The sequence below is a fragment of the Myotis daubentonii genome, chromosome 1, assembly GCF_963259705.1.
Source record: "Myotis daubentonii chromosome 1, mMyoDau2.1, whole genome shotgun sequence".
In the NCBI taxonomy this organism is placed as follows: domain Eukaryota; kingdom Metazoa; phylum Chordata; class Mammalia; order Chiroptera; family Vespertilionidae; genus Myotis; species Myotis daubentonii.
Genome location: NC_081840.1, coordinates 23,427,532 through 23,442,835, shown reverse-complemented (window position 1 = coordinate 23,442,835; position 15,304 = coordinate 23,427,532). Strand labels below are relative to the sequence as shown.

General features: G+C 48.2%; 1 protein-coding gene across 6 annotated transcripts in view; it reads right to left on the bottom strand.

The window, feature by feature from the left end:
• Positions 1-384: 384 nt before the first annotated feature.
• Positions 385-15,304, bottom strand: part of ZFYVE1 (zinc finger FYVE-type containing 1) — a 49,065-nt gene continuing 34,145 nt past the window's right edge. For 3 of the 6 annotated variants that reach the window (XM_059691666.1, XM_059691663.1, XM_059691668.1), the window contains exons 5-13: positions 10,426-10,532; positions 8,328-8,454; positions 7,680-7,777; positions 7,470-7,587; positions 4,992-5,162; positions 4,089-4,269; positions 3,482-3,595; positions 1,801-2,022; positions 385-748 (exon numbers count right to left, since the gene is read on the bottom strand). In XM_059691666.1, the coding sequence (XP_059547649.1) occupies positions 576-748; positions 1,801-2,022; positions 3,482-3,595; positions 4,089-4,269; positions 4,992-5,162; positions 7,470-7,587; positions 7,680-7,777; positions 8,328-8,454; positions 10,426-10,532 (1,311 nt within the window). In that variant the 3' untranslated portion in view covers positions 385-575. Of the gene's footprint in view, positions 2,023-3,481; positions 3,596-4,088; positions 4,270-4,991; positions 5,163-7,469; positions 7,588-7,679; positions 7,778-8,327; positions 8,455-10,425; positions 10,533-15,304 lie in introns of all 6 variants that reach the window. The other 3 variants (XM_059691671.1, XM_059691672.1, XM_059691673.1) reach the window with 3 other exon arrangements.

The following is a 15,304-nucleotide window of genomic DNA, read 5'->3' as shown; positions in this document are numbered from 1 at the left end:
AGAGAACAGCACAGTGAGTGAGCAGGTGTGGAGCCCTAGAAAGAGTTCTCTGACCATCAGTTTGAACACACTTAAGGAATATCCACTAAGTTCCTGGTCCAGGTCAGCCAACTGGGCTGGGGCATGCTATCTAAGCAAAGCTGGGGAAAACAGCCCATTGTCACGAAATTAAAACCCATGTCATGGTTTTGTGGGTTTTGGCTATGCTTTTTAAGTTCTTATTAGAGTAATAACCTGAGGCATTTCCCAGTAAAATATGACCACCCTAGAAATACGCCACTCGCTTGGCTTCTGCTTGGAAAGCCACCAGCTACTTTCCTATCAGCTCGAAAGAGGGAGCCAGACTTACTGATGACGTGAAAGGAAGGAGCCGCAGAGCCCGCGTTCAGCAGGAAGTCCTTTATAACAGCGCGGTTGATACACAGTACTAGAGTAGGGCCTGTCACGGCCACGGGAGCAAGGGAGCAGGTCTGCAGACCAACACATTCCAGGGCTCCCGTCACACTGACACACCAGAGTGACCGCCACGTACCCCCTGAAGCTCCGCCCACCCACCAGTTCAGTCAAGAACTATGTCACTTTTTATATCTTCGTTTTTGGCCATTGAAGATAAAGTCCACCATGATGACAGGATTCAGCACAACAGTCTTTCCAGTCACACCAGAGATGGACGTCCCAGCTCTTAATGAGAAGCAAAAGTTCATTGACTTCTCTTGCAAGGACCAGAGAGAATTTGTTTCTTCATGATCTGTTGAAATATTTACAGATACTCAAAAAAACCAAAACAGAAAATAACTAACAGTCCATTCTGTGCTCTGTTTCCCTGGAAGATTGCTCATGATCACCCCTCCAATAGCTAGAGGGGTCATGTGTCTGGGAACAAAGAATTAAGACACTTCAAAATAAGCAATAAAAATCCTAGTGCAACACTCAGAAGCAGATGGTGGCTTGAGAAGGTCAGGGGGCGGGAAGCGGGTGCTCTCTTTCGGAGCAGGGTATGGCCTTTGGGAAGCCGAGTGGATGCACAGACAGAAGCAGCGACAAGCAGGAAACACTGTTGGGGAGACCCTCTTCCTTCCAAGCTCTCCCCGGGTACGAGGCTGTCACATCCCCCGCTCTCTGACTTCTCGGGGCGGAGGACCCTACCCCTCGCCCCCCACCCACGCCGGTGACCTGCACGCTCGGCTGAGTGGCCTCTGAAACAGGCTGAGGCCCGGGCCTGGGATGCAGTTCTGGAGGCCCAGGGAGACCCCCTCCGGGCTATTCCCAGCAAGCACCTGGAAGCTCACTTCCCCAGGCAACCAAGAGGCCGAAAGGGAAAGGGAAAGGGAAGGAGAGGCTTCGAAGGCTTGGGGAGAAGAAACGGTGGCCAGCAACACAGTGGCTTTGTACCTGGCTCGGTTTTATGGGAAGACCTGCTGCCACTGCCACCTTATCCCTGTGCTGGGGACAGACCGCATTCAGCCTGCAACCAGCAGCCTGGAGAGACTCCATCTGCCTTTCGTATGTCGACACGGGGATATATTTATTATTTTTAACTGATATAATGCAACGGCTTCGACAAGCTGCTCAGTCCTCTGCCCCGAGGGGTTTCTGCCTTCGGGCCTGCCGCCAGGCTCACCCCAGCTTGCCATCTGCCCACCCCGCACCGTGGGAAAGTGGCCCCAGGATGAGCAGAGAGGATACACACCACCACAGGTGACCAGGAGGAGGGCCTACCTCGATGAGACTTCTGTTTCTAACCCTGAGAACCTAAGGAATTGTGAAGGCTGGGGAGAGGGAGCTGGGGTTAAAGGTCACCGGGCTTTTTATTGCAGTTAAAGCAGACTCGGACAGGATGGTCCCAGCCTCGAGATGGGACGGCCCGGCGGTCATGGGAGCACTCGTCACAGAAGCCCTGGCCGCAGGCCCGGCAGTGGTGCTTGGAGAGCTTGATGCTGAACTCCTTCCGGCAGTTGTGGCAGTGCAGGATCTCGTGGTCGGGCACCCAGTACGCCGGCCGGGCCGCATCCTTCACCAGACCTGTGGCGAGGAAGGAACCATGTTGGGCGGGACACGCAGAACCCAACACCCCGTCCCACGGTGCACGAAGGAGTCCTCAGACCCTCCAGGGGCTCCCAATGCAACTGCACACAGCATCACCGAGAGACCTTTTACACGGGCAATGCCTGGTCTTCACCCATTCCACCCAGGCCACAGTCTTCAGGGCGGGGGCCCAGGACCTGAAATGTGCGTATCTATTAAGCTCTCCCGGTGTTCCTAAGGTGCAGCTGCATTAAGAACCACTGGAGCAACAAGAAGTCGGGGTCAGGACATCTCTTCATTGGAATGCCAGTTCCACTGAGCACCAGTTAACTAGCAGCTGAAGATTACAAGAGGTTACTTCTCAGGCCTTAGCTTCCTCATCTTTAACAACCCACCGTCAAGAGCTGTTATGGGGATTACAAGCACTAACACGTCTTACCCACGGGCCTGAGACCCGGCCACAGGTGAGCACAGCTGGCAGGCTCTGTGCACCCAGGGCAGCCGGCCTCTCCCAGTTACCGTGACAGCAGATGCAACCTGAACTTCAAGCCTGGGCAAATGCATCTATTCCTACACCCCGGAGTCAAAGCTCACTGTCTGCTCGTCCTGTGAGCCACAGTGATGCCATCTGTTACACGCCATTTTCAGTGCCACCCACCCAGGAGACCTTGGTCTCTCCCCGACAAAGGGCTGCAGTACCCCAGCCCGACAACCCGGCCTGAGCCCTCCACACACTGGTGGGTTTCCCTTCCTCTCCCTCTTCCCATCTTGGTTACAATGCCTGGTCTTCACCCCATTCCACCAGGCCAGACGTGAGGAGCTATCTTACATCCTAAATGAGGAATAGCTTGGCTGGTGTGGCAGATTAAACAACCACAAATTCTCTGACACTCGTGCCCCCTCCTTGAATCTAGGCAGGCTCTGTGCCTACAGAAGACTGTACACGTTTCCAGGCCCAGGCCTTAAAAGAGACTGGCAGCTTCTACTTGTCTCTTGGAATATTAGCCTTAGAGCCCAAGCCACCATGTAAAGAAGTCCAACTACCACGAAGAAGCCACAGGAGAGGCCTGGAGGCTTTATGGAGAGAGAGGGAGGGTCTCCTGGAGACAGTCCAGCTGCCACACTGGAATACCAGGCAATGCCACTTGAAACAGAAGAATTACTCTCCCTGACTTAGAGTTGTGAGATGTGGTAAAATGGTGGTGGTTTGAAGCCATTACATGTTCAGGTAGTTTTTTATGCAGCCATCAGTGGTGTAAGAGAAAGGCCTCCGGATAGAAACACGAAACCACTAAGGTATTCCACAGAGTTAAGCAAATGTTCATCAATTTTCAGTCACCTTCCTGCTGCCCGACTCATCCTGGGTCTGCAAGCCTTTGACAAAATGACAGCCCAGGGCCCTCTGAAGCCTTCCATCCCACACACACTACACCCAGAGCAGCACTGCCGGGCCCACCTAGTGGTATGTCCATGGCTGTCACCACGGCTCCCAAAGTGTTCTGCACAGCCTCGCCCACCTTCCGAGCAATTAGTGTCCCACCTTCGTCATCCGCCTGTGCCTCAGCGACATCTGTAGACAATGATAAAGGAAAAGCCGTCAGCTCTTAGTCATTTCCCAAATGGAAAACTCAGGGCAGCAGCAGAGCGCTTCTGGGTTGTTCCCCAGGTACCACTGTGTTGCCTGGCAACTACCCCCAGGGGCTGGGCTGCGGGTCAGGTCAGCCCAGACCCTGAGACCGGTGGCACCTGTTAGTCCTTTACCTCAACCCTCGAGAGCTATCTTCTAGCCTTTCCTTAAAGTAGAGCAGAGAGCTTCCAGGAGCATGACCTAGAACCTTCTCCAAGAGAAGACTCAGTCCAAGCCATGTCTGGTAAACACAGGATAGGATTAACCACCCCCCACCACCACCAAGAAATAGCACCCCAGCGCTCAGACTGACCAAGACCAAGGGAGCAGCTGCAGTTAGGAACAGGGTGGGCATTATGGGAGTCCACTTCCCAACACCCAGTGCCAAGGAGAGAGGTCCCGCCCTCCACCCTGCAGCTCCCAGACCCCACGTTACCTAACTGGACATTCCTGGCTTCATAGCAGTTGTCACACACCCGCACAGGCACAGGGCCCCAGCCCCGCTCGGGCACCGGCCGGGTCTTGGATGAGCAGCCGTCACAGAAGCCCTCCCCACAGGCCCGGCAGTGATGCTTGGTGTCGTTATCTTTAAAGGACGTAGCACACTTGCTGCAGCTCTGTTCCAAGCCCAGAACAGACAGAGACAGGTGTCACTCATGTCTGCTCAGCTGAGAAAGCCACCAATACCCAGGGGGAGGCCCACAGGACCACCCTGAAACGGCAGGACCCCGCCAGTCCTAAGGGAGGGGCCCTAAAACCTGCAGCCACTGAAGCAGCTGTGATTATCATTTTCTTCCAAGAAGTGCCTGGAAAGGTTCTCAAATCATGTGGCTGCGTCACCGGGTTCTCAGAAGGCTAATGTAGCCAGGAGAGAAATGAGTCTATTTTTTTAATGGCCCACAAAAGAGCCTCTGGGAAGCTGGTGGGGAGCAAGTTCCCCGTCAAAGGATTTGGGCCACAGCTGGGTGCTCCCTTGCCGTGGGTGCTGTCAAGATTTAGGGATCAAGCCCAGGATGACTCTAACAGATCTCTTAAGGCTCCTGGCCTTCAGATTCTGTATCTATGATCTTAGGCATCTCATCAGTAATGATTGGCCCTTGCAGGTAAGGAAGCGAAAATCTATCGCAAAGAAAACACTTGCAGAATAACGTGAAGGGAACTCCAGGGGCGAAGAGGACACTGCCTGCCTTAATGCATCCCCCGTTCCAAGGCTCTGGGAGCTAACCTGACAGGGAGAGAAATTCCACGCCTCCCCCACAGAGCAAGCTTGGGACAGGGTGCAGCGACACAAGCAAGACGGGCCAGGCCGGGGCTACAGGAGCAGCCTGCCGCACCGTACCAGGATCTGGGAGTTGGGCCTCCAGTAGGCTGGTGCTATCTGGTCTGTCAGCCAGGATGTTACAGCCTTGGTGGGCCCAAGGCTAAGCTCAGACACCGACTGAGCCATGAAGTTCATCCCGTCCAAGAGGCGCTGGGCAGCATTGTTGTTGTCCTTCAGAAATCCATCAGTCTGAAATGAAAATGCAGGCTCCCATCACGCTCTGAGGGAAGGGACTCCAAGGAAAAGGGCGGGGATCCCGGGGGAGCTGCACACTCATCACCGCCAACTCAGAGCCACAAACTCCCTGGCAGAGAAAAACAGGGACAGACCTTCTAGGCACTATCACACCAACCAGTCATGACGACCATAAGACTTGGTGCGCCGCTGCTCAATCAGGACTGAGTTTGCCCACAAACAAGATATACGCTCCAGGAAACACTCACATAACGATGACACCTCCCGCAGGACACCCCCAGCCCAGGCTGGATTAGGAACCCTCCCTCTCAGTCCTCTAATATCTGCACAGCTCCAGGAATCCTGTTTCCACATGTAAGAACAGTATCTGTTTATGCAGTTGACTGTAAACTCTCTGAGAACAATAACCTATCCTTTTCACTTTTGTATTGTGTAAGTATCTAGTTCAATTCTGAGCACAGAGTACTCAACAACATATGCTGAGATAATGAATGGATGAATGAATGAACAGAAGGAGAGGAGCCTGTATTCCCTAATTCCGAGGACGATGAGGAGTGCAGCCTAAAAGTACATTACAGTGTTACTGTTTTCTTGGACTATAAACGATCTTGCCACAGAGACGAAAGCTTTCGCAAGAAATAACTAAAGCAGATCAAAAACAAAAGACAGTCACAAAACACCTTGTGAGAAAGTTATACTAGTGTGAGGCCATATTAAACCCTTGGACCAGAATAGCCTGGACCATCATGTCAGGGGAGACTGGGAAGAAGAGGAACAAAACAATAGGAAATTGTCAGTTATGTGGTACCTGAAGGATCCAGGCAAGCTCAAAGGTGGACTCACCGGTGGCTTTAGGAATCACCCTACAAGGGGAACATCACTAAGTAAGTCCCTTCGAGAAAACTGCTTATTTTTTTCCATGAAGGGAAAGGTTTTGGATATGTTGTGATTTATGAGTAATTCCATTATGAACTGTGGCTTAATGCAGAATCAAAGCAACATATAAATGCCTCATAAACAAATTTATTTTTCTAACATTTGGAATTCAAAAGTCAAATTAAAAATAGTGAGGGTCGCCCGGCCAGCTTGGCTTGGTCCCCAGTGTAGGGCATGCAGGATGCAGCCAATCAATGATTCTCTCTCGTCATTGATGTTTCTCTCTCTCTCTCTCTCTCCCCCCCGCTTCCCTCTTTGAAATCAATAAAATATGTATTTTAAATAAAATAAATAAATAAAAAATAGTAAGGGTCTATAGTAATCCCATTTCTTAGAATATACGTCAAGAAAATTTCCAAAAAAAGAAACGGTTTTCTTACATAAAGATGGTCACTATCGCATTTTCTTTGATGATTAAAAAAAAATCATAAACAGCATGCATGAAAGTTTAAAAAGGGAATGGAGAATCAAACTATAACACTAGACATAATGTTACACAGTGACTACAAATGGAATCATGAAAAATGGAAGCAATGTGGAAATAGTATTACGGTAAGAAAAAAAGGCAGATAAATGGCATGTAAATTATAATTACAACTATATAAACATATGCATATGGAAAATGACTGAAGAGAATATGAAAAAATGAAGTTTTGCCCTAACTGGTTTGGCTCAGTGGATAGAGCGTTGGCCTACAGACTGAAGGGTCCCAGGTTCGATTCCGGTCAAGAGCATGTACCTTGGTTGCGGGCACATCCCCAATGGGGGATGTGCAGGAGGCAGCAGATCGATGTTCCTCTCATCGATGTTTCAAACACTCTATCCCTCTCCCTTTCCCTTCCTCTCTATAAAAAATCAATAAAATATATTTTTTTAAAAATGAAGTTTTGCCCAGCCAGTGTGGCTCAGTGACTGAGTGTCGACCCATGCACCAAGAAGTTGCAGGTTCAATTCCTGGTCAGGCACATGCCTGGGTTGTGGACTTGATCCCCAATAAGGGGTGTGCAGGAGGCAGCAGATCAATGATTCTCATAGCTGTTTCTCTCTCTCTCTCTCTCCCCCTCTCAAAATCAATAAAAACATATTTTAAAATAAATAAAAATGAAGTTTTATTTGCAAAGGCAGTATAACAATAGATCAACTTTTCATTTACTTTATTTCAAGTTGTGCTTCTAGTATGTATGCAAAAAGAAATGAAAATAATTAACGAACTAGAACAAGAAAAGTTCTTTAGATCATGCCTTCCTAAACCACCAAAATGCTGAAAGTCATGGTTAACCTTATTTCTAAACAAGTTCCACTTTTCCACACACATGTATAACTGAACGATACAAGAGAAAGAATAGTAAATAAAACTGCTCTTACTCCAGGCCACACATGCACAATCTCTGTCCGCACCACCGTATCCACAGGATCTTGGTTCCCAAACCAGTATTGCCGGCTACGATAGACCACGCCGCAGTTAGGACATTCGATCACATACCTACAAGGAATGCAAACAGATACTATTACCCTGCCAGGTTTCCGGGGAAACAAACACACCAGACAACCCTTAGCTATGTTGTTTACACTCACCCAGACCAGGCATATTTTGCAAGACCCATCCAGGGGGAGTCGGTGGAAGCAGATGTCTTGGGCACTACGCTGACCTCCTTGCCTCTCTCATAGCAGGCCTGAAACATGGAGCACTCTGCCAGCTTCTTCTCTGGACACCAGTCCCCGTGGCCTCTTCACATCCCTGTCCAGCACCCACTCCCCACAAACCATACCGTCTGAGGGTCTACAGACGCCGAGGTTAGCACATCAGAAGAAAGTTCATTTCTCTAAAGAAGCCAGTGCCCTGAGTGGTCATGAACTGAATGTATCCCCACCCCAGACCCCAAAATCTAAGCTGTCAATTTTACACCCATCACAGACAGAAGAAATCAGAACTCGGTTCCTGAAGAACACTTCCGTGCGTAAGAAGAACAAACAGCCAGTGTATGTGACCCCTGCCCACAGGCTCAAGAGACTAAGGGGAAAATAAGCTTTAAAAAAGTTCCACGAGGCCCCAGCAGCAAACATGGGTGAGTTATTTTGGTTAGAGCTGGGGCGAAGTTCCAGAGAGATTCCATTTGAACATCAGATACTTTGGGATGCAGCAAAGCTGCCCCAAGCCAATCTTTCCACCAGGAGAGCGACCAGCAGCCAGCTGCTGGAGCAGGGAGAAGCTCGGGGACTCACCTTGCAGGTATAAACTCGGTTGTCATACTGGTGGGAGTAGCTGCAGCGGCTCTTGGCTTCATGAGGTACTCCTTCTTTCCCATGATTCATGCTGTTCTTACATCCAGCCCTGAGTGAAGCCCAAAAGCTGACAATGAGGCGGCCAATGGAACTGATGCTACTTACGCAGAAGAATCTGACCCTGAGCCAGAGATGGGGCCCAAACCAGACCTTGGTTATGAACGAGGCCCCGGGCACTGAGCACAGAGGACAGTTTGTCTCAGGAACCCACAGGCCTCCCGTGTCCTTGCACTCAGCACCACTACAAAGGTAGAGCAAGGAGTACCTTGTCTGAGGAGAAAAAGCGAAATGGAGACACTCTTCTTAGAAACACCACCTGGCCCCTCAGTAGGAATGGAGGCGCCAGAAGATACCACCTTGACACAAGATGAGTCTTGAATGGCTCTCAGGAAATTGAAAAACCCAAACAGCATGAATTAAGTTTAACCAGGACAGGCTGCCAAGATGCCAAACAAAAACCATCCCCCAACATTTGGCAAAGCACTAAGAGGAGGCGTAAGCCGGACAAGAAAACCTTCCAAACAAACAGCGATCCCGGCCACCCTGACAGCACAGCATACAGATCAGAACTTCAGAACGTCCCTACGGAGAAGGAAAGTCCTGGAAACCCTGGGGAAGCTCAGCTAGAATGGAAACGCAACGATCCAACGGAGCCTAGCCCCTCGTGCTGGGCTCACGGAGCAAGCAAAAAGGAAGATAAATCACGCTGGCAATGAACATCCCTCTGTCCAAGATAATCCCAGTCCTCCCCACCCCAGGCCATCTAATCCAACACCCAAATCCTTTTTACAAATTCAGAGCCAAGTGGTTCAGTGCCTGGTGGTGGCCTACTGGGTTCAGTGCAAAAAGGCTATCAGAACAGAAAAGGCTCAGAACAGAAAGGTCTCCTCCTGTAGATGGGCAAATGTGGGCAAGGACAATAAAGTGGCGAAGGGGTGGACAGGCAGAGAGTGAGTACCCGACGTGGAGACTGCAATCTGACGGTGACACACTGCATTTACATCCCCTGGGCTGCTTCAGTCAAGTCACCAAACTGTGATTTCACAGCCCTCAACAGCTCAAGTTAATCCAGTGCCCCCAAAGTGTGGTCCCCAACCAGCAACATCAGCATCACCTGAAAACTTACCAGAAATAAAAGTTCTGAGGCCCTAATCAGACCTATTAAACCCAACTGTGGGGCCAAGACCCACCGATCTGTTTTAACATGTCCTTCCGCTGTTCCTGATGCATGCTCCGTTGAGAATCAATGCCCTATCCCCTGTACCAAAGTGTGGTCCACAGACCAGCATCAGACGCATCACTTGGAGCTTGTTAGAAATGCAGATTTCCACCCAGAACTGCTGTCCACACTCTGCATTTTAACAAAATCACAAAGTGGTGTATATACAGACTGATGTTTGAGAAGCACTGCTCTAATGCAATGTCCTCAACTCAGACTACACATTAGAAAAATCTCAGGAGCCTTTTAAGTATTCCAGTGCCTACGCCCCATCCCAGACCCATTAAACCAGCCTCCTTGAAGGTGGGGCCCAGGCCTGGATACTTCTGCAAGCTCCCTGGATAATTCTAATGTGCCCTAAGCATTTGCCCTCACAGTGAGAGGAATCAACTAGGATTCACATGGACCACAGTGCTGTGCACACACTGGGCTCTCTATCAAATATTAGTTGAGTAAATGGAATAACTATGATTGAAAGCCCTGATAGGAGAAACATGGGGAAACAGGCAACCTAAAGTTTTCTGTAGTAAAAACTGCCCAAACTGGAAGCCAGTCAATTTCACATCTAAACCAGGCTGAAATCTTCAGGAGATTCTTCATAACCATGTGTCCCGGAATCCCCTGCAACCTCAAAGAGTGGTCCCCCGACCACCAGGATCACCTGGGAACTTGGAAATCACCCCCTCGGGCCCCACCCCAACCATCAATCAGAAGGTTTCATGTAACCAGGCCCCAGGTGACTCGCATGCCCACTGGTGACTGAGAAGCACCATTCTGGGTCTCTTTTCCCAAGATGGGGAGACGGCTGGCCTCACTTACCCGCAGCTGAGGCACAAGCAGGAGCAGGTGAAGTACTCGTCTGGGAAAAAGGAGCTGTGCGCCATCTGGTCATCAGGGATCTCACCGCTGAAGCGGTCGCTCAATGCCTAGCGAGGAGGGAAGGTGACATGAAGGCACAGCAGAGAGCCCTGCTTTGGCTCTTCTGCGACTTTCCTTTCTAAGATTCCCCCCCAAACACACACCTTATTTCTTACAGGCTCCACAGCAGGAAGAGGGAACTTACCTTCAACCTCCTAGGCCCAACTTGCCTGGAAAGAACCAGCCGGTTTCCCGAGAGGTCAGAAGTGAACAAAGTTACTGTTCTCCACTAATTACCTTGGAGGTTATAAACACCTCACACAGTCATTCATTCAGAACCTCCACAGATACTGACTAATGCCCACTTACTTCATCCTTGTAAAGCTGGGACCGAGAAACCAAGACTTGAGAAGGGGGTTCGTCTTTAAGTCAGAGACACAGCTGACCAGTAAGGAAGAGTTTCATGGGCTTCTATCCAGTTCTAACCACAGGCACGCATTTAGCGTTTACTAGGCCACAGAACTATCTCAATGCAGAAACATATGTCATCGGCCAAAAAAACAAGAATTATCGTAGTGTTTGGCAGCCTTTTATCAACTACAGTAACCCAAAAGACAGCAAAGGGCCAAAAAAAATGCCAAAAAGAAAGATAGGGTATTTGCAGAGGCAAACTGAAATTTTTCTGTTGAGAAGCGCTTCCATTTCTAATCCTGTTTTCACGCATCGCTTTATATTGAAAGTACTCTTCAAGCCGATTTCCCCTCCTTCCAGGCCCTGAGTCACATTCAGTGGAAAAAGTAATGTAAATTAAATAGGAATGGGCTTTCCAGGCTTCAAACATCATTAAGTGCACACTGTTCCAAGCTTCTATCTTTCCGTCTCCCATACTGAGGCAGACAATCATTATTCACGGGAAGAGAAGGAAAAGTAGCCTAAAGCAACAGGACAAGATGTTACTTCCTTTGGTAAAAGCCAAAAGAAATTTTAAGATGAGATTTGGAAAAAGGGAATATTAGGTTCTAAACCAGTGGTTCTCAACCTTGGCTGCACAGTAGAATCACCTGGGAATCTTTTTAAAATCCTGAATTCTGGGCCTCATCCTCTGGAAATCAGGATTTAAAAAAATATATATTTTATTGATTTTTTACAGAGAGGGAGAGGGATAGAGAGTTAGAAACATCGATGAGAGAGAAACATCGATCAGCTGCCTCCTGCACACTCCTTACTGGGGATGTGGCCGCAACCAAGGTACATGCCCTTGACCGGAATCGAACCTGGGACCCTTGAGTCCGCAGGCTGACGCTCTATCCACTGAGCCAAACCGGTTAGGCTGGAAATCAGGAGTTTAAAAAGATTCCCAGGTGAGATGAACAGAATAAACTGTTGATTATAATAGAATCAGGGACATAGAAAGGGAATGGACTGACTATTCTTGGGGGGGAAAGGGGTGTGGGAGATGTGGGAAGAGACTGGACAAAAATCGTGCACCTATGGATGAGGACAGTGGGTGGGGAGTGAGGGCGGAGGGTAGGGGGGGAACTGGGAGGAGGGGAGTTATGGGGGGGGGCGGAAAAAGGAACAAATGTAATAATCTGAACAATAAAGATTTAATTTAAAAAAAAAAAAAAAGATTCCCAGGTGATTCTAATGTGCAGCCAAGGTTGAGAACCACTGACCTAAGGGCATTCAAATTCAGCTTCTGCAAGGATAACGCAGGGCCTATACACCATCAACTGCCAGCAATGGCCAACCCAGTGGCAATCCTTGATTTAGACCCCAAAAAAGATCTGACAAATAATAATACATGTAAATCCTGTTGCCTTGGGGGTAATTTTGTAAAGACTAACTTAGGGAAACACTAAGATTTTGAGAGAAAAGATAAATGAATATGCATATGAATATTAATGAGAATAAATGAGAAGCAAGGCAAGAATCACACTCTAGCCCAAACTGCTCTCCTCTCTCCTACTTCTTAATGTGATCCATCCTTTGGCAATTTTTAAAAATATATATTGTTTTATTGATTTCAGAGAGGAAAGGAGAGGGAGAGACAGAAACATCAATGATGAGACAGTGTCACTGATCAGCCAACTCCCGCATGCCCCCAACCGAGTATCGAGACCAAAACCCGGGCAGGGCATACGCCCCTACCAGGAATCAAACCATGACCTCCCAGTTCACAGGTCAACACCCAACCACCCAGCCACCCTGGCTGGTCCTTCAGGGGTTTTTTTTGGACTCACTTTTTTTATAATACCTTCTCAATCACTTTAAACACACTACACTCTGCCTTCTCTGAAGCCCTTTTGTATTCAACAACCAAATCAGTATTGAGTAATTAGGCAATGATGCAAAGCTATGGATCTATGGTATTTCATCTCCTAAACATTGTGAAAGAAGTTTCCAACCTTTATAACTCCTAGCGAAGGTCCTAACCAAGAGGTCATGGTTTGATTCCTCTGCTAGGACGTAGGAATGAAGTGCCAGCACCAACCTCCCCATGCACATACCAACTTCTGTTCTCCCCCTCCTTACCTTGGCTCTGCCTCTGTGCCAGGCTTTATCCCAGGCCCACAGGCCCTCTCTAATTTTAGGTTAACTACTCCCTGATTGGCCAAATTACTGATAACCTTGTAGGCTATATTTCTTACAGGTGTGTGCATGACCCTCTGGGGCTAGCTGGTGGGAAATGTAGTGTTATCTTCCTAATGCATCAATTTACAGAAAGATCTGGGGAGCAAACTATCCTATATAATAAAAGGGTAATATGCAAATCGACCTCCTGTGGAACAACCGGTTGCTATGACATGCACTGACCACCAGAGGGCAGACACTCAACGCAGGAGCTGCCCCCAACCCGCAAGCCCCAATTGCCCAATTGGGGCCTGCTGGTCAACCTCTTGGTCCCTTCCCCAGGCGGGCAGGCTCCGATCGCCTGATGGGGAACAGGGAACTGGGGGTGGGTGGCAGTGGGAGGTGGGGCCCGCTGCCAGGGAAGATGGCCCTGATCGCAGGCCAGGCCTAGGGACTGTATCCATGCAGAAATTTCGTGCGCTGGGCCTCTAGTTATTACATAAAAAACAAGCATGGACATAGTATGAAACTAAATGGAAAATTTGCAGTAATTAAACATGAGATACCCTCCCCCCAAGTCACTTCAGGTTGCAGTGGCAGCTTTGCTCTCTCTGTGCCTATTTTCTCATCTATAAAATGGGGATACTAGAAGGAAAAGTCAGGGCATGTCCACATATCTCAAAGTTGGGCACAAAACGATCTGCAGCCTGACTCCCATGGTACATGTGCCCATAGAACCTCCATCACTGCCTGCCCTAAACAAATCAACTGTGAGCTTATGCTGGCCAAGGCAACAGTACCCTCTTATGACATCAGAAAGAGAACTCCTCGTCTAACCAGCCACAGCACTTCATATGCTGGTCACCCATCCTCCGAAATGCTGGGACACACGAAAAGCATGGTACTTCCCTCACAAGTCACTGGAATGATGAGTCAGACCATGACAAGCTTCAGGAGGACTTCACATGAGTCAAGAGTATGGGAATATTCAGTAACTGCTTTTTAAAGATCTGAGGTTAGTGTGTTTTGTATACAAGGGTAAGGAGAAGCTGTCGTCCTTCCTGATTGTTACTTTCCAGTAAAGATACTACCACCTAATCCATATACTTTGTCTTTCAAAAATTCCAAACCTCACATCATTCCAGGGATCTTGGGCTCTCCTCCTTCTGAGGTCCCAAAGATGTGAGAGAGAGGCAGGGAAGGAACTCCCCTGAAAAAGCTTGGGAAAGCATTTGAGGTAAGTCTGGAAAAGGTTGCCTGGAGACCAGGTGATCTTGAACTTTAGTTGTCCTGGCAACAGTGTGGCTCTTTCTACTGAACCTGAAAGGTTAGCCCCAGTCATCAAGGGCTGGCAGTGAATGTTCTGATTCAAAATGGACTCATGCAATCAATGATGCCACCCCCAATGGAATATAATAACTTCATAAGTACTTAAATGCATCCTGTGATAAACTCTGTGATAAAAGTCAGAGTTTCTACATTCAAATATCGGAGGCTAAAAGAGGTATTAAATAAAACCTATACGAATTCAACTTGCAAATGATTCAATTATTAAGAACTGTAATACAGACAACATAGTTAATTCAATATTAAATTCCCTTACTCAATAGGGATCTGAGCATCTCTTTTCTTTAAAAAGATTCACCTGCTTACTCAGGCATGCTCTGCTTGTAGGTATCTGGCCTGTTGCTACTATAGAACCTGCGCAAAGGAGTGAGTGGTCAGGAGGTGGGAAATAACCCAGCTGCAAAAGAGGCACCGGGCCTGGACCACAATGTGGCAGGTCAGCGGGATTAATCAGGAAGCCTAAGGGCAAGCCACCAAAACAGAAAGTGACTGTCTCTCTCTCTCTCCCTCCAAACTCTTCAATCTTCCTCATCAAACACATTCCTGTTCGATAATGACCATGAAAAGCAGCACCTGAGCTCCCTCTGGCTCCAACAGTGCTACATCGATCAGGTGGAACCACGTAACTCAGATGCAGCTAATAACTTTTTAAAAGTATACCAAGTGTCATTAAAAAGAATGATGCATGTATTATATACTAATATAGAAAGATAACCAAGATGCATAATTAAGTGGAAAAAAAACAAGTTCTGAAATAATATGAATGTATGATCCCATTTTTTTTTTTTTTAATATATTTTATTGATTTTTTACAGAGAGGAAGGGAGAGAGATAGAGAGTTAGAAACATCGATGAGAGAGAACATCGATCAGCTGCCTCCAGCACATCTCCTACTGGGGATGTGCCCACAACCCAGGTA